The sequence below is a fragment of the Plecotus auritus genome (genome assembly GCF_963455305.1).
Source record: "Plecotus auritus genome assembly, chromosome: 1".
NCBI lineage: Eukaryota > Metazoa > Chordata > Mammalia > Chiroptera > Vespertilionidae > Plecotus > Plecotus auritus.
In genome coordinates, this window is record NC_137770.1 from 168,625,751 (window position 1) to 168,651,323 (window position 25,573).

General features: G+C 40.9%; 1 protein-coding gene and 1 long non-coding RNA gene across 4 annotated transcripts in view; one reads left to right on the forward strand and one right to left on the reverse strand.

Annotated features, from left to right (window-relative positions):
• CFI (complement factor I) overlaps nucleotides 1-22,498 on the forward strand; it is a 60,742-nt gene extending 38,244 nt beyond the window's left edge. The window contains exons 9-13 of one of the 2 annotated variants that reach the window (XM_080683862.1): nucleotides 1,761-1,864; nucleotides 2,190-2,293; nucleotides 6,699-6,976; nucleotides 20,097-20,201; nucleotides 21,579-22,498. In XM_080683862.1, the coding sequence (XP_080539988.1) occupies nucleotides 1,761-1,864; nucleotides 2,190-2,293; nucleotides 6,699-6,976; nucleotides 20,097-20,201; nucleotides 21,579-21,796 (809 nt within the window). In that variant the 3' untranslated portion in view covers nucleotides 21,797-22,498. The remainder of the gene's footprint in view (nucleotides 1-1,760; nucleotides 1,865-2,189; nucleotides 2,294-6,698; nucleotides 6,977-20,096; nucleotides 20,202-21,578) is intronic. The other variant, XM_080683863.1, reaches the window with a different exon arrangement.
• LOC308256038 overlaps nucleotides 1-25,573 on the reverse strand; it is a 40,664-nt gene that overhangs the window by 2,419 nt on the left and 12,672 nt on the right. The window contains exons 2-3 of one of the 2 annotated variants that reach the window (XR_013961398.1): nucleotides 16,990-17,926; nucleotides 4,935-5,031 (exon numbers count right to left, since the gene is read on the reverse strand). This is a non-coding gene — a long non-coding RNA (uncharacterized lncRNA). The remainder of the gene's footprint in view (nucleotides 1-4,934; nucleotides 5,032-16,989; nucleotides 17,927-25,573) is intronic. The other variant, XR_013961399.1, reaches the window with a different exon arrangement.

Consider the following 25,573-nt stretch of genomic DNA (forward strand, 5'->3'; position numbering starts at 1 on the left):
CTGTGAAGATCTGTGTTCTGGCCATTGTGCACTAAAAGCCAAATTAAATCTAAGTATTAAGTTCCTGGCAAATTCACAAGAGCTTTCAGGTCAGGGTGACTTGTATTAAATCCTGACTCGGTTATTTATTAGTTATATAACCTTAGATGGGTCACTTAACCTCAAATATAAAATAGCTCCCTATTTTAGGGCTATATTAAGCTGAAGTTCACACAAGACTCCCTTCTACTTGCCATGCTCCAGAATTAATTAACATTGAAACAAATCAGGCAATAAATAAAAAATTTAGATCGCAAAGCTACAGCTACTCAGAAGGGATTTTCAACAAAGGCCCTTTATTTTCTACTCAAGATAACATTAATTTTCTGATACTACCCAAGCTGGGTTCACAGACAATGAATGAGGTCTCTCTTTTTCCCAAAGCCCAAGCTGACATTTAAAACTTGCTATCACACTCTTCCCCCAACCTTTGGAGGGGTGGGAAGTTGTTCACGATCTCTCTCCCTTGAGGACCTACCTCCTTACATGCTCAAAGCAATTGACAGTGATATTAATTTTCCTTTCTCATTTGGAGCTAAGAAGCACATCTGCAAAAATGTTCATGCCATGGTGAAATATAGAAAGAGAATAAGGAGAGCAACTTATACTGTTACTTTCTTCCTTTGTCGTGAATTCTCTCGCAAATTCACATCTTAAGCCTGCTCTACTGTGTTTTCTTCCCAGTAACAAAGGTGCCACATCTGAATGCTCACAGAGGAAGGAAACGTCACAGCTGGTCAAGTGGCTATACACATACCCCCTCTCCTGGCCAGCTGACCAGGAGTTGTCTAGGGTTCTCAGCACATTATTTCTCAGGGTTAATATAATGATTAAATGAGTTAATCACATACAAAGTACTTAGCATGGTGTCTGACACACAGAAAGTCTTAAAAATATCCCCATATAAACAGCCTCTAAAAAGTAAAAACAATGCCCTGGCTAGTGTGGCTCAGTGGGTTGAGCGTTGTCCCATGCACCAAAAGGTCACCAATTCGATTCCCAGTTAGGGCACATTGGCGTTTCTCTCTCTCCCTATCCTTTTTTCTCTCTCTCAAATCAATAAAAATGTATTTAAAAAAAAAAAAAGTAGCCCTAACCGGTTTGGCTCAGTGGATAGAGCGTGTGCCTGCAGACTGAAGGGTCCCAGGTTCAATTCCGGTCAAGGGCATGTACCTTTGTTGCGGACATATTCCCAGTGGGGGAAGTGCGGGAGGCAGCTGATAAATGTTTCTCTCTCATCGATGTTTCTAACTCTCTATCCCTCTCCCTTCCTCTCTGTTAAAAAAAAAAAAAAAAAAAATATATATATATATATATATATATATATATATATATATTATTTTTTAAGTAAAAACTATGAAAGTGAGAAGAAAAGTGTTTTCTCTGAGACTACCCTGAGCTGATCCAGGAGTAATGCCTGGGTATATGGCATCTCTCATTGGCCAGAGGTTGGTAAATATTTAGCCCTTTAGCCAGCCTCTCTCTGCCACTAGTCCACCTTTAAGAAGATTTTTGAGATAATTGAGCCAATTTTAATATTAAGCCAGAATTTTTACACAAGATAAATAGTACAGTTTAGCATCCCAAATAATTTTCTAATGAATCTGGCCTCTTTCATATTAGCTGTGACTCTGCTTTTTTTGTGGCATAAATAATCCAGAAATGTCTGCCCACAAGGTAATGGGTTCAAAATCATGATACAATCTCTTCTTTTCTTGAAGAAAGAAAACGGATAAAGTCATTGCTCCCTAAATTATCCTGTGGAGTCAAAAACAAAGTACCCACTCGAAGGAAACGAGTCGTAGGAGGAATACCAGCACAAGTGGTAAACCTGCATGAAAGTCCTAATGTTCCTTCCTTCCCAGGAACAGCCTGAGTTTGGGGGGAAAATAGGGGTTGGACAGCCTATATAATAAAAGAGTAGTTTGCAAATTGTCCCCTCGACAGGGAGTTCTTCTAGGAGTTCGACCAGGGGGTGGGGAAGGGAGGGAGTACCCGGCCAGCCTCCGCCAGCCGCCAGGGACCCTACAAGCATGAAATTCATGCACTGAGCCTCTAGTGTAATTATAAGAGACTGGGAGTCTTGCGATGGAAATATCTTAGAGCCACCTGCTTGTTGAATGGCAGTGACCATACACTTGTCTTTACAGGGAGACTTCCCATGGCAGGTGGCAATTAGGGAAGATGAGAGATTCACCTGTGGAGGAATTTATATTGGTGGCTGTTGGGTCCTGACTGCTGCACATTGTGTCAGGTAAAATACGTCTCCACTCGATTTTGAATTTCCTGAAACATGAAAATGAGTAATAGAGACTGTGACAGATGATAAACAAAACATATCTGAGAAAAGTCATTGACAAGTTCCACCCTACTGACTCCTACATACCCTCTGATATTCACATCAGAGACCTCAGAGGCCAAACCCCCAAAGCCTACTGTGCTCCCCACAAACAAATTGTTGATCCCAGCTGGCAAGGGCAGATCAAGCCTGTAGGTACCACGTTACTTCACTTGGCTCACTTGCATGGTGGAAAGTAGGTTGGTACTCCATACATTTATCTCCTCCATTGAAAAGGTTTTGAGATTCTTGGGTCAGAGAAGTAGGGTAGGCATAGTGTTCCTGTATTTAACATTAGCATGTGACAAAAGATGTCTCATAATTACCTACAGATCAGAAATATAATTTTTATGCGGGACCAATAAGGCAAGTTAATAAGTGTCTGAATTCATTTGAAAGGGATGTCATAACTAAATACCACAGAGTGGGGGTCTTAAACAACAGAAATTAATTTTCTCAGTCTGGAGGCTGGAAGTTCAAGATCAAGATATCGGTAGGGATGGTTTCTCCTTGGCTTGCTGTGGAGAAACCATCCCTACCAGTATCACGATCTTCTTACTCTGTCCTCACATGGCCTTTTCTCCATGAGCCTGAATTCCTGATGTCTATGTATGTATGTCTGTATGTAGGTATTTTGTTAATCCTCACCCGAGGATATTTTTCCATTGATTTTTAGGGAGAGTAGAAGAGAGAGGGAAAGACAGAGAGAAACATCGATGTGAGAGAAACACATTGATTGGTTGCCTCCTGCATGAGCCCTGACCAGGGCCCAGGGGAAAGGGAGGAGCCTGCAACCAAGGTACATGCCCTTGACCAGAATCGAACCCGGAACTCTTTGGTCCACAGGCCGATGCTCTATCCACTGAGCCAAACTGGTTAGGGCTTTTTTTGTTTTTATAAGGAGACCATTCATACTGGATTAAGGCTTCACTCCTATAACCTCATTTAAAGCTCTTTAAAGGCCCGATCTCCGCCAAAACCGGTTTGGCTCAGTGGATAGAGCATCAGCCTGCGGACTGAAAGGTCCCAGGTTCGATTCCGGTCAAGGGCATGTAACTTGGTTGCGGGCACATCCCCAGTAGGAGGTGTGCAAGAGGCAGCTGATCGATGTTTCTCTCTCATCGATGTTTCTGACTATCTATCCCTCTTCCTTCCTCTCTGTAAAAAATCAATAAAATATATTTAAAAAATAAAAATAAAAATAAAGGCCCGATCTCCAAACACATCCAATTATATTGGGGATTAGGCTTCAATGTGTGAATTTTAGGGGACACAATTCAGTCCACAACAGTGACTGCAGGAAAATACCTAAAAGTGTTGATAATGAATAAAGGTCATCTTTGAGGAGAACAGAGTTTGGAATTCTGGCCTCTGTTCTGATCGTTAGAATGAATGAAATATTATTTATTGAGCACCTCTTACAGACCAAATACTGTGCCTGGCACTTTCACAAGTGTCATTCTTTTTAACGTTCTCACAGTTCTAAGAGGTAAACATTACTCTTCCATTATATGGATAAGCAGCCTTAGACTGAGAAGTTACATGACTTGACTGAAGCTACACTACTAGCCAATAGCAGAGCCAGGGTAAAATCAAGGTCAACATATCTGACAGTAGCTTAGATGAAGGCCTACTTAACAAATCTGCAGATGACTCAAAGTTGAGAGGGATGAGAAACATGTTGAATAATTAAATATGTTGGGTGATACCCATGAAGATCCTCGTGGGTTGGAGCAATGAGCCAAAATGTAATTTCTTCCAGAATGACCCTTTTCTCTTGGCTTCTGTGATACACACTCTCCTGGTTTTCTCTCATCCTCTGTAGAGGCCACACCTTCCCTGACTTTTTTGCAGTTTCCCCCTCCTGTGACTGAGCATTATTGCTCAAGTGAAATTCTGGAGTTCTCTAATATTGAGCCTGGTTTCCCCTCTCTTCTTCTCTCCTTAAAGTTCACTGTGCTTTATGCTAAAACATTGCTATATGCTGACACAATGATATCTCCAGCCTGGACCTCTGCTGCAACCACTGACTATCTACAGTCAACTGCCTGTCAATACTTCTTGTCTATATCTAAAGTACATTGAATTCAGAATATCTAACACTGAGCTCATGATATGCCCCTTGCCCCAAATATGGTTCTGTCCCAGTGCTTCCTATCTCAGTTCACAAGGCAGAAATCTAAGCATCATCACATTTCACTCCCTCAACCCTACCATAGCCCAGCCAATATATCACCAACTCTAGGTGGCATTTTAAATTTCTATTTCATTCTCAAAACTTTCCATCTCCATAGTTACTCTGCTTTCTCCTCTCATCTGGATTATACCAACTGCCTCCCAATTGGCTTATTTACATTCACTTTACCCACCTCCTCCCCCATCTATCCATTCTCTACTGTGTGTCAAGAGCAATTATTTCCATACCTGGTTTTGATCAGTTATTGCTTAAAATTCAATAGCTTTGCATTCCTCTTAGGATAAAAAAAAAAAAAAAAAAAAAAGCTAAACAAAAAATAACATGGCCCATTAGGTCCCATATGACCTAAGCCCTACTTACCTTGGTCAAACACATCTTGCTCCACAGCTACACCTCCTGCTTTCTGCTCCACCCACTCTGGACTTCTTTCAGCTACTCAAGTGCAACTCTGTCCCTGCTGCAAAGAGACCATCATATGTTGTTTTCTCCTGCCTGAATGATCCTTCCTACCCTGTTTCTTTAGTTTGTGAGACTCGTTATTCAGATCTCAGCTTAATTTTCACTTCCTCACAGAACCTTCCTTGACACCCTTAAGTCAAAGAGGCCCTCTTGATAAGTTCTTAGAATCCATGTGCATTCATTCCTTTCACTTTCCACAGTAGAATACATATCTTTATTAATGTGATTATTTAATGCTAAATCTTCCAATAAACCCTAAGCTCCATGAAGTCAGGAACTATTTCTGACTTTGCTCATTTCTGTATCCCAATGGCTACAATGGTACCTGGTATAGAGTAGGTGCACACTAAGTATTTGTTTAGTAAATTGAATGCATAAACAGGGTTAACCTCTCAACAATATTCAGGACCTCTGATCCTGAAAAACAACCAAAATTAATATGAAGAATAGCATTTTTTGAACACTAAGTATTAAATAAAAGCTTCCTGAATACCTCATTATCTCCTAGGACCGTGGTCGGCAAACTGCGGCTTGCGAGCCACATGCGGCTCTTTGGCCCCTTGAGTGTGGCTCTTCCACAAAATACCATGGCCTGGGCGAGTCTATTTTGAAGGAGTGGTGTTAGAAGTTTAAGTTTAAAAAATTTGGCTCTCTTGCCCTGACCGGTGTGGCTCAGTGGATAGAGCGTCGGCCTGCGGACTAAAGGGTCCCAGGTTCGATTCCGGTCAAGGGCATGTACCTTGGTTGCGGGCACATCCCCAGTAGGAGGTGTGCAGGAGGCAGCTGATCGATGTTTCTCTCTCATCGATGTTTCTAACTCTCTCTCCCTCTCCCTTCCTCTCTGTAAAAATCAATAAAATATATTAAAAAAAAATTTGGCTCTCAAAAGAAATATCAATCGTTGTACTGTTGATATTTTGCTCTGTTGACTAATGAGTTTGCCGACCACTGTCCTAGGACATCGTTTAAGGTGATTACCTGAGAAAAATGATGGTAGGTGCCCAATTTGCTGGAAACCAAGAGGTGAAAATTGGTATGAAATGGAGGCATAAGAATAGGCAATATTTAGCTCATTCACCATTCCAACCAGATTTTAAAACAGCTGCTATGTTCTATGTATAATACTAGGCATGGACATCAACCCATAGGTTAATAAGACACCGTTTTTTACTTCAAGGCTGTGAGCAAATTAATATAATGTAATGTTAGGATGTAGTCTTAAAGGTCAGGATAACAATTGCTGTGTTCTTTGCTCTGAGAACCTCTGGGTTAGCAGAGTAATGAGAGTGTGTACTCTGACTCCCCAGTTCTGGGCTAGATACTGTCTGGTCTCTGCAAACACCTTCAGTGACAGTGCTCTCACTCCAGAGACAGCCAACTCATTCTCCTCATGGGCATCTCTGGATGTTCGCGAATTCTTTGTGTCCCTGATACTGAGCAATTAGATAGATTATTCCTCTCTTCATTTGCCCACTGACTTTATTTTAACACTGTTCTTAAACTTAATCACACTGCTTCATGAGAGCAAAGATAAAAAAAGAAATCTGGGAAAGTGATAAATGTTCTTTAGAAGGGAGAATATAAAGATGAAGCATCAGAAGTCCTTGCTTATAGCTTTCTTTTTTATTAACGTATTTTATTTCCCTTTTCCTTTTTCTATTATAGAGTCAGTAAAATTCACCGTTACCAAATATGGGTATCATTAGTAGACTGGATAAACCCTAACCCTGAGATAACTGTTCAGATGGCCAATAAAATTATTATCCATGAAAACTACAACGGAGCCACCTACCAAAATGACATCGCTTTGATTGAAATGAAAAAACGCCGAACACAAACTGATTGTGTGCTGCCTACTACTATCCCTGCCTGCGTTCCCTGGTCTCCGTATTTATTCACACCTAATGATAAGTGCATCATTTCTGGCTGGGGTCGAGAAAGAGGTATGTATTTTACAATTTGTTATAATCAGGATCCAGGGGTTGAAAATGAATGGGAATAGAAATGCATGGGAACTGATCTCCTAGTACTCGGAGAGAACATAGCAGAAAAGTGAACATCCAGCGAGGCCAGCTTGTGTGTGGGACCTGTGTACCTGCCCCACACGCTGGGCTCGGAGGGGCCCATGCTTGGCTTACTGCTCCGCTGCCACCATCATGAAATTCTTCATATTTTTTGCAGGGGACCCACCTCACATTTTCCTTTTTCACCGACTTCTGCAGATCCTGATCTGCATTTTCAAAGGATACCTACACTCTGTAACCCTAAAGCAAACATTGATGGGTAACCATTTACCAAAAAAAAAAGTATAGTGTCCGGGGGACATATAGCATGGCTTTGATTTGTTGGAGAGATCTGGATCAAAGAGGAACAGGTTTCCATAGGGATAGAAAAGTGTATGCTGAGTCAGTGATCCCACAACCCTCTGCTCTCTCTTCTCCTCTTCCCCATTCTCTATGCCCACACCCCCACATCCCACAAAGAAAAAGACAACATAAAAAAATTCATTCTTTCAGCACCTAGATTTGAGATGAACATTCATATGAATAAGAGATGTGGATAAATTATTAAAAAGACCTGCTAAATGAGAGGTTAGATTTAAATTAACCAATATTTTTCTTTCATCTTAAAAAGCTAGCCTTGAAATTTAGCTTCCTTCTGACCTCATAAACTCTCTTTGTAAATAACTTTATTGCATTGCTCTTATATACTAAAAAGTATGAAATATGTATGAATTAACCTGGATTGTGGTATGTTTGAATAACCAAGACATACAGAATACTAAACTTTATTAGTAATTAATTCATCCAGAAAGCATTATGTCCTTATATTTGTTACTTATTTTTTAGAAGACTTAGGTACATTTATAAGTATACAGAAAAACAGAGGTTAAAGAATAATAAACCTACTTATTCATCACCTCGTTTTCACAGTTATCAACATTCTACCATTCTTGTTTTATCTCTCTGAATCAATCACTATTTCAATAGGATAATTAAGAAGGTTTTTTTAAAAATTTATTTATTTATTTATTTGTTAATCCTTACCCGGAGATAACTTTCCATTGATTTTTAGAGAGAGTGGAAGGGAGGGGGAGAGACAGAGAGAGAGAGAAACATCAATGTGAAAGAGGCACATTAATTGGTTGCCTCCCACACGAGTCTTGACCAGGGCCAGGGATCGAGCCTGCAACTGAGGTACGTGCCCCTGACCGAAATCGAACCTGGGACCCTTCAGTCCATGGGCCTATGCTCTCTCCACTGAGCCAAACAAGCGAGGGCAGGAAGATTTATTTTTCTTTTTATTTTTTTCTTTTTATTTTTTTTTTAATTTTTATTTTTTTTATTAAGGTATTATATGTGTACATATCTTACCATTGCCACCCCCCCCACCCCACTCCCATACATGCCTCACCCCCCAATGTTTTGCATCCGTTGGTTACTCTTATATGCATGCATATAAGTCCTTCAGTTGATCTCTTATTTCCCCCACCTCTCCCTAACCTTACTGCTGTAATTTGACAGTCTATTTGATGCTTTACTACCTCTGTATCTATCTTTTTGTTCATCAGTTTATAATGTTTTTCATTATCCTCAAATGAGTGAGATCATGTGGTATTTTTCTTTCATTGACTGGCTTATTTCACTTAGCATAATGTTCTCTAATTCCATCCAGGTGCCTACAAATGGTAGTAATTCCTTCTTTTTATGGCAGCATAGTATTCCATTGTGTAGATGTATCATAGTTTTCTGATCCAGTCATCTGCTGACGGGCACCTAGGCTGTTTCCAAATCTTAGCTATTGTAAATTGTGCAGCTATGAACATAGGGGTGCATATATCCTTTCTGATTGGTGTTTCTAGTTTCTTAGGACATATTCCTAGGAGTGGGATTACTGGGTCAAATGGGAGTTCCATTTTCAGTTTTTTGAGGAAACTCCATACTGTTCTCCACAGTGGCTGCACCAGTCTGCATTCCCACCAGCAGTGCACGAGGGTTCCTTTTTCTCCGCATCCTCGCCAACACTTGTCGTTTGTTGATTTGTTGATGATAGCCATTCTGACAGGTGTGAGATGGTATCACATTGTCGTTTTGATTTGCATCTCTCGGATAATTAGTGACTTTGAGCATGTTTTCATGTGTCTTTAGGCCTTCCTTCTGTCTTCTTTCGAAAAGATTCTATTTAGGTCCGTTGTCCATTTTTTTATTGGATCATTTATCTTCCTTTTATTAAGTTGTATAAGCTGCCTGTAGATGTTGGAGATTAAACCTTTATCAGTGATAACATTTGCAAATATGTTCTCCCATACAGTGGGGTTTCTTGTTTTGTTGATGGTTTCTTTTGCTGTGCAAAAGCTTTTTATTTTGATGTAGTCCCATTTGTTTATTTTCTCTTTGGCTTCCATTGCCCTAGGGGCAGTATCAGTGAAAAAGTTCTTTTGGCATATGTCTGAGATTTTGCTGCCTGTGGATTCCTCTAGTATTTTTATGGTTTCCCGTCTTATATTTAAGTCCTGTATCCATATTGAGTTTATTTTTGTGTATGGTGTAAGTTGGTGATCTAGTTTCATTTTTTTGCATGTATCTGTCCAATTTTTCCAACACCATTTATTGAAGAGACTGTCTTGACTTCATTGTATGCTCATGCTTCCTTTGTCAAATATTAATTGCGCATATTGGTTTGGGTCGATATCTGGATTCTCTATTCTATTCCATTGATCTATATGTCTGTTCTTGTGCCAGTACCAGGCTGTTTTGAGGACAGTGGCTTTGTAATACAGCTTGAAATCTGGTATTGAGATCCCTCCTACTTTATTCTTCTTTCTCAGGATTGCTGTGGCTATTCGGGGTCTTTTTTTTTTTTTTATTAAGGTATTATATGTGTACATATCTTACCATTGCCACCCCCCACCCCACTCCCATACATGCCTCACCCCCCAATGTTTTGCATCCGTTGGTTACTCTTATATACATGCATATAAGTCCTTCAGTTGATCTCTTATTTCCCCCACCTCTCCCTAACCTTACTGCTGTAATTTGACAGTCTGTTTGATGCTTTACTGCCTCTGTATCTATCTTTTTGTTCATCAGTTTATAATGTTTTTCATTATCCCCAAATGAGTGAGATCATGTGGTATTTTTCTTTCATTGACTGGCTTATTTCACTTAGCATAATGTTCTCTAATTCCATCCAGGTGCCTACAAATGGTAGTAATTCCTTCTTTTTTATGGCAGCATAGTATTCCATTGTGTAGATGTGCCATAGTTTTCTGATCCAGTCATCTGCTGACGGGCACTTAGGCTGTTTCCAAATCTTAGCTATGGTAAATTGTGCTGCTATGAACATAGGGGTGCATATATCCTTTCTGATTGGTGTTTCTAGTTTCTTAGGATATATACCCAGGAGTGGGATTACTGGGTCAAATGGGAGTTCCATTTTCAGTTTTTTGAGGAAACTCCATACTGTTCTCCACAGTGGCTGCACCAGTCTGCATTCCCACCAGCAGTGCACGAGGGTTCCTTTTTCTCCGCATCCTCGCCAACACTTGTCGTTTGTTGATTTGTTGATGATAGCCATTCTGACAGGTGTGAGATGGTATCACATTGTCGTTTTGATTTGCATCTCTCGGATAATTAGTGACTTTGAGCATGTTTTCATGTGTCTCTTGGCCTTCCTTCTGTCTTCTTTCGAAAAGATTCTATTTAGGTCTGTTGCCCATTTTTTTATTGGATCATTTATCTTCCTTTTATTAAGTTGTATAAGCTGCCTGTAGATGTTGGAGATTAAACCTTTATCAGTGATAACATTTGCAAATATGTTCTCCCATACAGTGGGGTTTCTTGTTGTTTTGTTGATGGTTTCTTTTGCTGTGCAAAAGCTTTTTATTTTGATGTAGTCCCATTTGTTTATTTTCTCTTTGGCTTCCATTGCCCTAGGGGCAGTATCAGTGAAAAAGTTCTTTTGGCATATGTCTGAGATTTTGCTGCCTGTGGATTCCTCCAGTATTTTTATGGTTTCCCGTCTTATATTTAAGTCCTGTACCCATTTTGAGTTTATTTTTGTGTATGGTGTAAGTTGGTGATCTAGTTTCATTTTTTTGCATGTATCTGTCCAATTTTCCCAACACCATTTATTAAAGAGACTGTCTTGACTCCATTGTATGCTCATGCCTCCTTTGTCAAATATTAAATGCGCATATTGGTTTGGGTCGATATCTGGATTCTCTATTCTGTTCCATTGATCTATATGTCTGTTCTTGTGCCAGTACCAGGCTGTTTTGAGGACAGTGGCTTTGTAATACAGCTTGAAATCTGGTATTGAGATCCCTCCTACTTTATTCTTCTTTCTCAGGATTGCTGTGGCTATTCGGGGTCTTTTTTTATTCCAGATGAATTTTTGGAGAGTTCTTTCTAGGTCTGTGAAATATGCCGTTGGTATTTTAATGGGGAGTGCATTGAATCTATAGATTGCTTTGGGTAGTATGGACATTTTAATGATGTTGATTCTACCAATCCATGAACATGGTATGTTCTTCCATCTGTTTACATCTTCCTCAATCTCTTTTTTCAGTGTCCTGTAGTTTTCCGCGTATAGGTCTTTTACCTCCTTGGTTAGGTTTATTCCTAAGTATCTTAATTTTTTGGTGCAATGGTAAATGGGATTGCTTTTTTAGTCTCTCTTTCTGTAAGTTCACTGTTGGTGTATAGAAATGTCATAGATTTCTTGGCGTTAATTTTGTATCCTGCTATATTGCCGAATTCATTTATTAAGTTTGTTAGTTTTTTGATGGAGTCTTTCGGGTTTTGTATGTACAAAATCATGTCATCTGCAAATAAGGACAGTTTACTTCTTCTTTTCCAATTTGGATGCCTTTTATTTTTTCTTCTTGTCTAATTGCAATGGCTAATACTTCCAGTACTATGTCAAACAGGAGTGGTGAGAGTGGGCATCCTTGTCTTGTTCCTGTTCTTAGGGGAAATGGTTTTAGTTTTTGCCCATTGAGTATGATGTTTGTGGTAGGTTTATCATATATAGCTTTTATTATGTTGAGGTATGATCCTTCTATTCCCACCTTGTTGAGAGTTTTTATCAAGAAAGGGTGTTGGATTTTGTCAAATGCTTTTTCTGCATCAATTGATATGACTATGTGATTTTTATCTCTCAATTTGTTTATGTGATGTATCACGTTTATTGATTTGCGGATATTGTACCATCCTTGCATTCCTGGGATAAATCCTACTTGGTCATGGTGTATGATCTTTCTGATGTACTGCTGGATCCTATTTGCTAGAATTTTGTTGAGGATTTTGGCATCTATGTTCATGAGGGATATTGGCCTGTAATTCTCCTTCATTGTGTTGTCTTTATCTGGTTTTGGTATTAGGGTGATGCTGGCTTCATAGAAGGAGCTTGGAAGTATTCCTTCCTCTTGAATTTTTTGGAATAGTCTGAGGAGGATAGGTTGTAGTTCTTCTTGAATGTTTGGTAAAACTCCCCTGTGAAGCCATCTGGTCCCGGGCATTTGTTTGCTGGAAGCTTTTTGATGACTGCTTCAATTTCTTCCATAGTTACTGGCATATTGAGCTGTTTAGATTCTTCCTGATTGAGTTTTGGAAGGTTATATTTTTCTAGGAATATGTCCATTTCCTCCAGGTTGTCCAGTTTGTTGGCATAGAGTTGTTCATAGTATTTTTTAACAATCCTTTGTATTTCGGCAGGATCTGTTGTTATTTCACCTCTTTCATTTCTGATTTTGTTTATTTGGGTCCTCTCTCTTTGCTTCTTGGTGAGCCTAGCTAGAGGTCCATCAATCTTGTTTATCCTTTCAAAGAACCAGCTCTTGGTTTTGTTGATCTTTTGTATTGTTTCTTTGGTCTCTATGTCGTTTATCTCCGTTCTGATCTTTATTATTTCCTTCCTTCTGCTTACACTGGGCTTTTCTTGTTGCTCTTTTTCTAACTCTTTGAGTTGTTGGGTTAGGTAATTTATTACCATTGTTTCTTGTTTTTTGCAGTAGGCTTGTAGAGCTATGAACTTCCCTCTCAAGATTGCTTTCGTTGTGTCCCATAGATTTTGGATTGTTGTGTTTTCATTGTCATTTGTTGCCATGATGTCTTTTATTTCTTCTTTTATCTCTCTGGTAACCCAGTCATGGTTTAATAGCATGCTGTTTAGTCTCCATGTGTTTGATTTCTTTGGATTGTTTTTATTGTAGTTGATTTCCAGTTTTATGCTACTGTGGTCTGAGAAGATGCTTGATATGATTTCTATCTTCTTGAATTTGAAGAGACTTTGCCTATGTCCCAACATATGGTCTATCTTTGAAAATGACCCATGTGCACTTGAGAAAAATGTATATTCTGTGGCTTTGGGGTGAAATGTTCTGAAGATGTCAATTAATTCCATCTGGTCTAGTGAGTCATTTAGGATTGATGTTTCTTTGCTGATTTTTTGTTTAGAGGATTTGTCCAATGGTGATAGTGGGGTATTAAATTCTCCTACTATGATTGTATTGCTGTCAATCTCTCCCTTGATATCCTCCAGGAGTTTTTTATGTATTTGGGCGCTCCTGTATTGGGTGCATATATGTTTATTTCTTCTTGTTGGATTGCTCCCTTTAGTATTATGAAGTGGCCTTCCTTATCTCTTGTTATGTCCTTCACTTTGAGATCTAATTTGTCAGATATAAGTATTGCTACCCCAGCTTTTTTTTCAGTTCCATTTGCCTGGAAAATCTTTTTCCATCCCTTCACCCTCAGTCTGTGTGTAGTCTTTTTTTCTGAGGTGGGTTTCTTCTAGACAGCAGATATATGGGTCGTGTTTTCTTATCCAATCTGTTACCCTATGTCTTTTGATTGGGGCATTTAATCCATTTACATTTAAAGTAATTATTGATAGGTACTTATTTGTCGCCATTTTTATTCTTTACCCCTGTGTTCCTTCTTTGCTTCCTATTTCTTTTTTTTTTTTTTTTACAGCAGACCCTTTAGCATTTCTTGCATAGCTGGTTTGGTGGTAATAAATTCCCTTAGTCCTTTTTTGTCTGTGAAGCTCCTGATTTCACCTTCCATTTTGATTGATAGCCTTGCTGGATACAGTATTCTTGGATTCAGACCCTTCCTTTGCATGACTTTGTATATTTCATTCCATTCCCTTCTGGCCTGATGAGTTTCTGTTGAGAAATCAGTTGCTAGTCTGATGGGGGTTCCTTTGTATGTAACTTTCTGTCTCTCCTGCCGCTTTTAAGATTCTTACTTTGTCATTGGTGCTTGCCAATTTAATTATAATGTGTGTTGGCGTCGGTCTTTTGGGGTTCATTTTGCTTGGGACTCTGTGAGCTTCTTGGATTTGTGTGGGTTTTTTCTTCCCTATATCAAGGAAATTTTCTGTCATTATTTCTTCAAACAGCTTTTCTATTCCTTGCTCAGCTTCCTTTCCTCTGGAACCCCTATTATGCGGATGTTGTTTTGTTTTGTGTTGTCCCAAAGTTCCCTTAGGCTCTCCTCCTGCCTTTTAATTTTTTTTTCTAGAAGTTGCTCTACTTGGGTATTTTTTCCCATCTTGTCTTCTAGCTCACTGATGCGGTCCTCTGCTTCTTCTAGTCTACTCTTGATGCTTTCTATTGAGTTCTTTACAGCAGTGATGTCATTTTTTATTTCTTCTTGGTTCTTCTTCATTTCCTCTTGGTTCTTGCTCATATTGTCAAATTTGTCTTCCATTCTTTTCAGCCACCTTATGACCATTTCTCTGAATTCTTTTTCTGGAAGGTTGCTTGCCTCCATTTCGTTTACTTCCTTTTCTGGTGATGCTGCTTTTCTTTCATATGTGGGCTGTTTCTTTGTCTCCCCATGGTCTCTCTTCTCTGGGTGTCTGGTTATGTAGTTCTCTCTCTCCTGCGTTGATTTAAAGGCACAAAATACAGCACTACCAGGTACAACACACAAGGCACTGAACAGAAATGTATTCACGATATTAATAACCTCCAATAAATGTGACCACCAGAGAAAGGCAAATTAGGGGATAGGAGAGAAAGAAGAAGAGGAAAAAGAAAGAAAGAAGAAAAAAAAAGGAGTGTCAAAATGAAATTGGGAAAAGGGAAAAACAAAGTAAGAGAGACAAGGAAGAGACTAAGAGAGAAAGGGGAACAGACTATATATATTGGGGATAAAACTCCAATAGAACAATCACTAATCCCAGCAAATGCCAGCAACAAGTACCTGGGGATTAATACAAACTACAACACCAACTAATATTGAGTGAGGCAAGGGAAAACAGAAGCACAAAACAAAACAAAAAAAATAAACAAAAGAGCCAAAACCGGTTTGGCTCAGTGGATAGAGCGTCGGTCTGCGGACTGAAGGGTCCCGGGTTCGATTCCGGTCAAGGGCATGTACCTTGGTTGCGGGCACATCCCCAGTGGGAGGTGTGCAGGAGGCAGCTGATCGATGTTTCTCTCTCATCGATGTTTCTAACTCTCTATCCCTCTCCCTTCCTCTCTGTAAAAATATCAATAAAATATATTAAAAAAAAAAAAAAAAAGAGAGTGAAAAAGTGAGCCAAGTCTGTCTTGGATTCTCTTCACACTTTCCTTTCAGTGTCCTTTAAAAAATAAAAAAATAAAAATAAAAATAAACAAAAGAAGAATAAGCAAAACAATCTCACAAAAAAGCATAAAATTTCGATATAATCTACATTCAAGCGAACAACAACAAAAGGACAGAGAGAAAAACAATTTTTTGGATAGTTAAGACAGCGAAGAGAGAGGTGTGTATGGACTTGGAGCAGGGGATTGGAGATTAGATATGTAAGTAGGGTGAAATTTTAACAAGGGGTAAACAGAAAGAATAGGGAAAATCTTTCTATTTACCCCTTGTTAAAATTTCAGCAGGAAAGGGGTAAGATAAACAGGACACCGAAAAGGGGAAGGTTAGGAAGAGAGTGATGGCATAAAGGTAGAGTTGAGATAGAGTAAAATGATGCTATAGGAAAGATGAAAATAGAATGTAGAACACTAATCCCAAAGTAAAGTGAAGAGAAAATAAAATGATACTTTAAAAAAAAAAGATAAAATAGCAGTAGTAATAATATAGATTGAAAATAAAAATGTAATAATTAAAAAGGTAAAATCAAGTGAGGAAAAAAGAAAAAAAATTAGTTTCTTGAGTAAAAGATGCAAAAAATGAAAATAAAAAAATAAAAATAAAATGTGGAGTAGTGAAGGTCATTTACTTCCTCTGTTGTTCTGTTTGGCACGCCTGTTTCTCAGTCCGGACAGTATTGAAGTTCCCTGAATTCCACTGCTCTTCAGTGTTGTAAGCCAGTCCTGATTTTAAGCAGGCGGTGTGTCTTAATTTCTCATTTTCCTTTATTTTTGATTACACAAGAGTCAATTTGTGATTCAGCCCCTGGGTGGCAGTGTTTCTGGATTGACTTCCGGGTCTATCTATGGCCTCTCTAGGCAGTGTTAGAGCCTTCTTTCCCTGTGGCACTCACTACCGGTTTGTGGGAGTGGGCTGCCTCAGAGCTGGCTCTCCGATGGGATGGTCACTCCCTGCTCCGATCCCCAGGTTCCAGAAAAACAACTTTCCCCTGCAGTCTCCCAGGGTGTCCCCAATTGGGTGATCCTATGTATTGGGCTTAGTAATCAGAAGCAAGGACTTGAAGAGGAAAAAGCCTAAGTGTGCGAACTCCGGGGCTGCGCATAAGTCTAGGCAGCCAGCACACCCCTGAAATTCTTAGGGTGTCCCTGCACGTCAGATCAAAATGGGTTGCTTTTTAGAGAGCCCTTCTGTTAGCAGCTCTGAGGACCCCCTTCCACATTCACAGATCACGCCAGCCCCAACAGCCACGGATTTTTCTAGGCACACACTTCCCTGGTCCTCCAGCTCCTGCAAAACACGCGTTCCTCTCTCCCGCCGGAACCAGAGACCTCACCTTATCCCAGGCGAAATCTGACCTTTCCGTGGTGGAGTGTAGAGCTCCTCTGAACCCGTGTGTTTGCGCCAATTGGGGAGCGTTGTTCTGGGGCTCGCAGCTGTTCCATGGGTGCCACAGTTGTGGATTCTCAGGCTTCCGATAAGCTCCACTTTCCGGTTCAAGATGGCGCAGACTCCGCATCCAAGCCCGCAGCTCCGGGAGGGGACCCACCCGCAGTGGGGGCTGCCAGGTCAGGGGAACCCCGTCTAGCAGTCCCCCAACTTGCCAACAAACACTCCTCGTGAGACCCTCAGCTGTTCTTTCTTTCTGCTCCGGGACAAGGCTCAGAACACGTCTGTCTATTCAGCCACCATTTTTCCCCCGCTTATTTTTCTTTTTATTTTTTAAATATATTTTTATTGATTTCAGAGAAGAAGTGAGAGGGAGAAACAGAAACATTAAAGATGAAAGATAATCATTTGGCTGCCTCCTGCATACCCCCCCAATGGGTGTGCAACCCAGGCATGTGCCCTGACCGGAAATTAAACCATGACCTCTTGGTTCATAGGTCCACGCTCAACCACTGAGCCACACAGGCCAGGCGAAAGTTTACTTTTAAAGGGGTTAATTACAAAGATGTAGGTGTGGGGTTGGGGAACCACAAGGGCTATGCAGAAATCCAGTACTAACAGTACCAGAACTGACACCTTTCCTAGATCTGAACATGTAAAGGGACAGAGAAACTACCAGAAGGAGAAATAGGTTTAGGTAGAGCAATGACCTTGATTTAAAGGTTATAGCCAGCCCCAATCTTGCTAGCTTCTCTTCTCCCCTCCCTCCCTTCTGCTAGGTCTTCTGTTAGAAAGCAACTGGAAACCAGAGGTTAATGGATTCCCACTGAAGTATCCCCTTACCTCCAGGTCAGGCTCTTAGGGCAGCGAGCAAGGCATTGAAGAGTAGAGAGTGGATCTGTAGAGCTATAAAACACATTCCCAACACACTCTTATTTTTTCCTGGAATATATTAAATCAAATCCCAGATATCATGTAATTTCACCAATGAATACTCTAGTAAATATCTAGAGTATTTTTTATACTCAACAAAATGAAAGTGATTTGACAATCACTTTCCAGTTTAATATTTAATAACGAGCCCATGTTTAATATTTCTCAAGGAATATTCCTCAAGCTGCAGAGGCTACAAGGTAGAATGGCAAAGGCCAGCTCTCAAGGGACTTGCAGCTCCCGAGGGATTCCTCTCCTCCTAGGCAGGCAGGAGCCATCAGTCAGGAATGCTACCTTCAGACAGAACAATGTGACAAGTGCCTCAAAAATGGTACAAAACAATTCAGGGGAGGGAGCGATCTCCTGAGTCATTAAAAATTCTCCCACGGTACAGCAGCTCCCAGTTTTCAAAGGCTTCTCCTGACTGAGGGGAAACGATAAATTACTAATTTTTGAGAAGCTCTTATCCTGAGGAAGGTAGCCATCCTAAGATTAACTTGAGGTAGGACGTGAAGGAGAAAAAAAGAAACTCGTTCCAGATTTGCCACATACTTTGGTGGATTTTTGTCTCCCTCTTCTTCCCAGAAGAGAGCATCAGTTCTGCAGTTAACTCCTATGTGCTCACTACAGTGCTAGGCTCTTCGGGGTTGTTCTCTCAGGACAAGCCAGAGATTTCCGTCCCCAGATCAGTAGTTTGTAGGTGAACTGAGAAGGTAAGCCATTTGCCGTAAGATGCTTATTATATAATTTAATTACTGAGTTCATGGATTAATTATATAAGTTTTTATTAAGCAACTACTGTGTTAGCGTGAGGCTGGGTGCTGGTGCAGCAGTGAGTGAGTCAGGCCTGGGCCCTGCCCTCCTGGAGCATAAAAGTTACTGCAAGCTGGGAAAAAGGAGGAGGGGAGATGGGCAAAGATTCACTCCTCTACCTGGGACATCTCACTCTGTATTCTTAGGTTTTTCTCATCTTTCCTGGACTATGGATCAGCAACATTACCTGGTCCTTTCTCTGCCGGGGGTCTTTTCCCAGCCTTACAAAGGGTTCAGCATTCTGGAGAAAGGGCTGCACGTAGATGATTAACAAAGGGTTCAGCATTCTGGAGAAAGGGCTGCGCGTAGATGATTAAGAAGGAGTCCGTGGACGAAAGATATTTTTGAAAGGCATTGGGGGTCAGAGGAGCTTCAGCTGAAGGAGCTAGAAGACTCTACCCTTGACCAAGGAACCTGCTTTTATTAGTACAATTTGTCCCAAGGCAAGGTGGAAATATACACTTCAAAGGGTACGGTATCAAAGGGTATACAGAAACATTGTCAGTTTGGGGAATAGCCTACAGCTGCTCAGGTGTTTGGCCAACAGGAGGCAATAAAATGCCCTGAGCTGTCTGGCAGCTAACAATACCATTCAGGTTTGGGGGAGATGCCTTTTAGCCATTTCCAACAGGTAAATTACGTGTGACTCAACCCTGTTGAGCTCCCCAAGCTTCACCAACCTTTTGGTAAAACTCTTGTAATTATTACCTGCTGGAATTGGTTCATGGCACTTCTCCTTCTTTGGACCCAAAATGTTCAAGTCCCAAATCTCTAGCTTAAATGGAAAGGAAATCCTATATCCTCTTTTAATCACTTTCAGATCACTTAGGAGATGGAGTTCCTCACAGACACACAAAAACACATACACACTGATAACTTCATATGCATTTATTTTAACTTCTGACATTAAAATGTTGTTTTCACTCAACAAGCACCTTGAAGGAAATAAGGGGACTATAAGAAAACAGCAGCTATTTAGGTGAGAAGACCCTGGTCCCCAATTCCTACCCAACTCCCCCATGGGACTAGGCAATCAGAGAAGGAGTTTACCTCAGTCATCTCAGAGTACCCAGCTCTTGATTAAAGCAATATGACTTCAGAATGTCCCTAGACTATTTTTAGAAAGACAAATAGTATAGAAACTGGGGACATGAGCAGTGTATGATTAAATACGCTAATGAGTTATCCTCAAAAGTTTATGATTCTATTTGAGAATATACATATTCTTATATCTTCCTAATGGTTTACTAAACTATGAGGCTAAATATTTATTTATATTTCTCATTTGTGTCTTCTAAATGTGTATTTTTTTCTCTCACACTTTGTTTAGATAACCAAAAAGTCTATTCACTTCATTGGGGTGAAGTTCACCTAATAGCTAATTGCTCTAAGTATTACCCAGGCCGGTTCTTTGAAAAAGAAATGATATGTGCAGGTCAGTACTAAGTGGTTTCTCTGATGTATCTAACCAAGGTGTATCCTCCCCCACCCCCTCACCCCCCAACGAATTAGCCCCCTTGCTCTGGGCCCTGAACCCTTTCATTTGGTTTCCTGGCTGTTGCATTATCATACTCTTTCAGTCCCCTCCCCTTAATTCAAGTCCCCTCATTCTAATACTAAGAGGAAAAGTCTTCCTTAAGCGAGTACAGCAAGGTGACTAAGAGCACAGACTCTGGGACCAGACTCCTGGGTTTACATCCCTGTTTTTACCCACTAGTACTCACGTGACCTTGAGCAAGTTTCCTCATCCGCAAAATTGAGGATCTTAGTAGATGAGGACACTGAGATGCAGAGAAGTTACATAATTTGGCCAAAGCCTTACAGACAACTGGTATATGCAGGATCAAAGCACAACCTTTTTCAAAATAAAAATCCAAGCAATCTTATTTCAAATGCATCCCATTGGAATTAAATTCTCCCTCCTCGGAAACCCCACTGCACTTCTTACAATACCTGCCACTGTCTCCTTTGATATTGCAGTGATGCCAGTGCCCCTACCTAATACAATTCAGCAGTTCCTACTTTTGGTGGTGAACCAAAGGCAGGGTACCAGCCAGGTAGTGCATTTATGGTGGCTTCAACAAAACAATTGGGAAATGCTTGATCTACTCATTCTCTAAGTTTATCAAGTGCCCTCCCTGCCTTTCCTACTTTACGTAGGTATATACTATGATGAGATTGCATTCTGAAAATTTTAGCATCAAATGCCGAGTGTGACAGGTACTATGCCAAATGTTTTATTTCAGTATGTAGTATCATTTTCTCAAAATTCCAATTTTCATTTTAAAGATGGAAAATGAGACACAAAGGTCAATATGTCACCTACTAATTACTTAAACCGGGGCAATTTAGTATCTACTTTGTGTCTCAATGAGACACAAAGGTCAATATGTCACCTACTAATTACTTAAACCGGGGCAATTTAGTATCTACTTTGTGTCTCATTTTCCATCTTTAAAATGAAAATTGGAATTTTGAGAAAATGATACTACATACTGAAATAAAACATTTGGCATAGTACCTGTCACACTCGGCATTTGATGCTAAAATTTTCAGAATGCAATCTCATCATAGTATATACCTACGTAAAGTAGGAAAGGCAGGGAGGGCACTTGATAAACTTAGAGAATGAGTAGAGCAAGCATTTCCCAACCTGTATCCTACAACTCCTTGTGCCTAGCAGGGGTATGCAAGGGAGAAAGTGTGAGAAAGCGAAGTCATTTACACTCCTTGATGGGAGAGGCAGAAGGCAGTATGGTGGCCTTGACGAAAGTAAGTAAATGTGTGATTTCCTTTTCCCTGTCTTTCTCAGGTACAGATGACGGTTCCATTGATGCCTGTAAAGGGGACTCTGGAGGCCCCTTAGTCTGTCAGAATGCCAAAAACATGACATACATTTGGGGTATTGTGAGTTGGGGTGAAAACTGTGGAAAACCAGATTTCCCGGGCGTTTACACCAAAGTGGCCAATTATTTTGACTGGATTAGCCATCATGTGGGAAGGTCTATTATTTCTCAGTACAATGTATAAAACTGTGATATACAACTGTGATCTTTCTTCTTCCCATTCTTTTTCTTTCAGGAGTTCCATTTTAATTGAAATGATACTGCATAACTAGTACCTCTCTAGGGGGGAAGAAGCAAATTTTAATGGATATTTTTAAAGGTCGCTGCAAAGTTTATGCCATATTGGAATTTTGCTGTATAATTCTCAAATAAATATTTTAGTCTAGCATGCATGTTTTATTAGAAATGTGGTTAAATGAGAGGCGTGACATCCAGCCGTGGGCAAACTACGGCCCGCGGGCCGGATCCGACTGTTCTATCCGGTTCTCTTGCTCTCCCCTCCGCTCCTTTACTTTGAATTTATATTAGTTCACACAAACACTCCATCCATGCTTTTGTTCCGGCCCTCCTGTCCAGTTTAAGAACCCATTGTGGCCCTCGAGTCAAAAGGTTTGCCCACCCCTGGACTATACTAAAGGTTTAGCTAGTTGAGTCACATAAGCCTACTTTCACACCCTAATTATATCACCTACTAGTTACTTGAACCTGGGCAATTTAGTATCTACTTTGTGTCTCATTTTCCATCTTTAAAATGAAAACTGGAATTTTGAGAACATGATATTACATACTTAAATAAAATATTTGCCATAGTACCTGACACAGGGAAATAGCTGACCTCACAGCTCTTGTCCCATTTCCCTGCTTCTTTACAAATTAAAAGTTCTTGAAAAAATTGTCTTTAGTTTCTCATTTCACAAGTTCCTCTTGAATCTTTTTTTAAAAAATATATTTTATTGATTTTTTACACAGAAGAAGGGAGAGGGATAGAGAGTTAGAAACATCGATGAGAGAGAAACATCAATCAGCTGTCTCCTGCACACATCCGAACCGGGGATGTGCCCACAACCAAGGTACATGCCCTTGACCGGAATCGAACCCATGACCCTTCAGTCCGCAGGTCGACACTCTATCCACTGAGCCAGACCGGTTAGGGCTCCTCTTGACTCTTGAAACCTCTCCACAAACAGCACAACACAACCACTGACCTCCTTGGTATCAAACCTCATGGGCAACCCCTCAGGGCATCACACTCTTCTTCTGAGCTTGCTGCCTCCCTGGCTGCGGGTCTCAGCCTCCTGCCCAGCCTTCTCCTTCCGGTCACTTCTCTCTCTTTGTGCTTCTCCTGGTGACCTCATCTAGACTCACTTTAAAATCCTACCCACCGTCCAATGACTCATAACATCATATCTCCAGCCATGACCTTTCCTAGAACTCCGGACATACATCTCCACCTGGATATCTCATAGCATTTAAAAAGAAACATGGCCACCCCAGGCCTCTGCTCCTTCTTCAACTGTTCCTCCCTCCTTAGTAAACAGCACCAATATCCACTCAGTGTACAGTAGGCACCCAGTCTCTAGTACAGCTTTAATCTCAGCATAGCACTTGCCATCACCCAACATATTCTGTTTTTATCTGTTTGTCTACCTCTTCCCATTACACTGTAAGACACATGAGAAGAGAGACCATCTGTGTTCCTTCTGTCTGCATCCCTATTACCTGGTTCATAGAAGGTGCTCAGTAAATAAACATTAGCTGCTTTTATTATTATTTTTATTGACTGATGAGTTTTAGAGAAGGGGGAGAGAGAGAAAGAGAGAGAAAAACATCCATTTGTTGTTCCACTTGTTTATATATTCACTAGGGGCTTAGTGCACAAATTCGTGCACCTTGAAAGGAACTGTGGGCTTCAAAGCTGTGGTGGGCACAGGGGCAGGTCTCGGCCCATCCTTCACACCCCCGCCTGGCCCCTCCCACCACAGGCCCCACTCTCCTGTCTGCCGGCAGCCCTGCTTCTGCCATCGCCGCATCAACCCTGCCTGCACCCATTGATGGCGCAGAGCGACTGGGGCCAGCACCAGCAGCAGGTGCAAGTGGGGCCGGCGTTGGCAGCAGGTGCAAGCGGGGCCATTGCTGGCAGTAGGTGCGAGAGGCAGCTGCCAGCCTTGATTGCCCCTCAGGAGCAGGGGGAGATGGAGAAGCCCTGAGGGGTGATCGGTGCCTGCAGCGGGTGCGAGCACCAGGTGGGACTGTGGCATGTGGGAGCAAAGAATTTTTAGTAACCACCAGAGGCTCGCCCTGATGACAGCAACCGGCACCCTGCCTTGGTCTGGCACCCCCGCTCACCTGCTCCCCCATCCCACCGCGGCCAATGCCTGCCATGTTCTACGCTCTGCCACCTGCTGCCGATGCCCACCATATTCCGCATGTACCCCCTGGTGGTCAGCGCACATCATACTGGTAGCGACCAGTTGTTTAGTTGTTCGGATGTTCAGTCTATTTGCATGTTAGGGTTTTATATACATAGATTGGTTGATTCTTGTGTGCCCTGACCGCAACCTTGGTGTATTGGCACAACACTCTATCTGAGCTACCTGGCCAGGGTCTATTATTAGTTTCTTAAAGCTCAGCTATCATCATCCTGAAGGCATGGATATGTTTTTCACATCAATATTACCTTCAGCCCAGCTGAATGTGGCTCAATGATTGTTGACCTATGAACCAGGAGGAACCTGGTCAGGGCACATGTCTAGGTTGTGAGCTCAATCCCCAGTAGGGGGCATGCAGGAGGTAGCCAATTGATGTTTCTCTCTCATCATTGATTGCCCCGGCCCGCGGGGCAGCAACGAGGGCACGCAGGAACCACCTAAGAGAATGAGACAAACAAGGAACGCGAAGAACGGAGGCAAGACAAGGTTCCTGATCAAGCCTCGTTTTTTTATTCGAGTGTTGCGGTATATAAGCACTCAAGAGGGGAGGGATAGGATAAGGAGTTGCCATGGGATGATTGGTTGGGGACTGGGTATCTGTCCTAGCTGATCGGTTATTCTGATATGGGGGGTTCTTCTGGCCCTTGGGCGCGCGGGCTTTCCTTGCTCAATCAGGAAGTAGGGCTGACCAGGGAGTAAGACTAAATTCTTCTTTTATGGCCCCCGGCATCTCCTCCCTTTCTGTTTTTAAGCGGGAGTGGGCTTTCACCGAGCGAGGGAGTAGTGACCCGGCTCCTCCCGTGGGTTTCCCAAGCCCACAGGTAACGACTGTCTCCTCTTGTCTTCATGGCTGAATTATTTCCTGCTAATTCCTCTCTGTTGCAGGAATCCACATGGTCCTGGAGTTTTTTTCTGAAAATATACAAACATATTCTCGACCAAAAGTTAATAAAGGTGTCTTTTCTATAAATTTGACTTGGAATCCTTTTTATTTTTGCCCAAATAATTTTCCTTTGGCTTATTTTGACACCATGTGTGTATTTCATGGGTGTCTTGCTGTTAGCATAACAAATGAAAATTAATTTTCAAAGTAAAAAATTTTTCTAGATGTAATTTACTTACAAGGCATTTTTCCTTACATAATATTACTCCACTATCCCCCCTTTTTTTGATTTAATTATTAGGAGGCTTTTGGAAAATATATAATGCAGTCTTGATAACTTTAAATTTTAATTTTTTGCACAAAAATATGACTGCTTTAGGTTCATTGCATGTTAAGCAATTTTACCATGAAATGAACTACAAATAGAAATTTTGGTTAATACTTTAGGAACAGCCTTTTGTACAATTAGATTTCCTTGAATATTCCCTTATTTCATTTAGCCAATTTAAATTAATCTGAAAACTTGACCATTTTACTGTCAAATTTAATACTTTAACAACAATTTTAGTTAATGGAAAGGATTATATGCATCCTTGAGAAAGCCCTGAGCACTCCTGGATTTAGGCTAGATTTAGGTATAGGGCAGCTG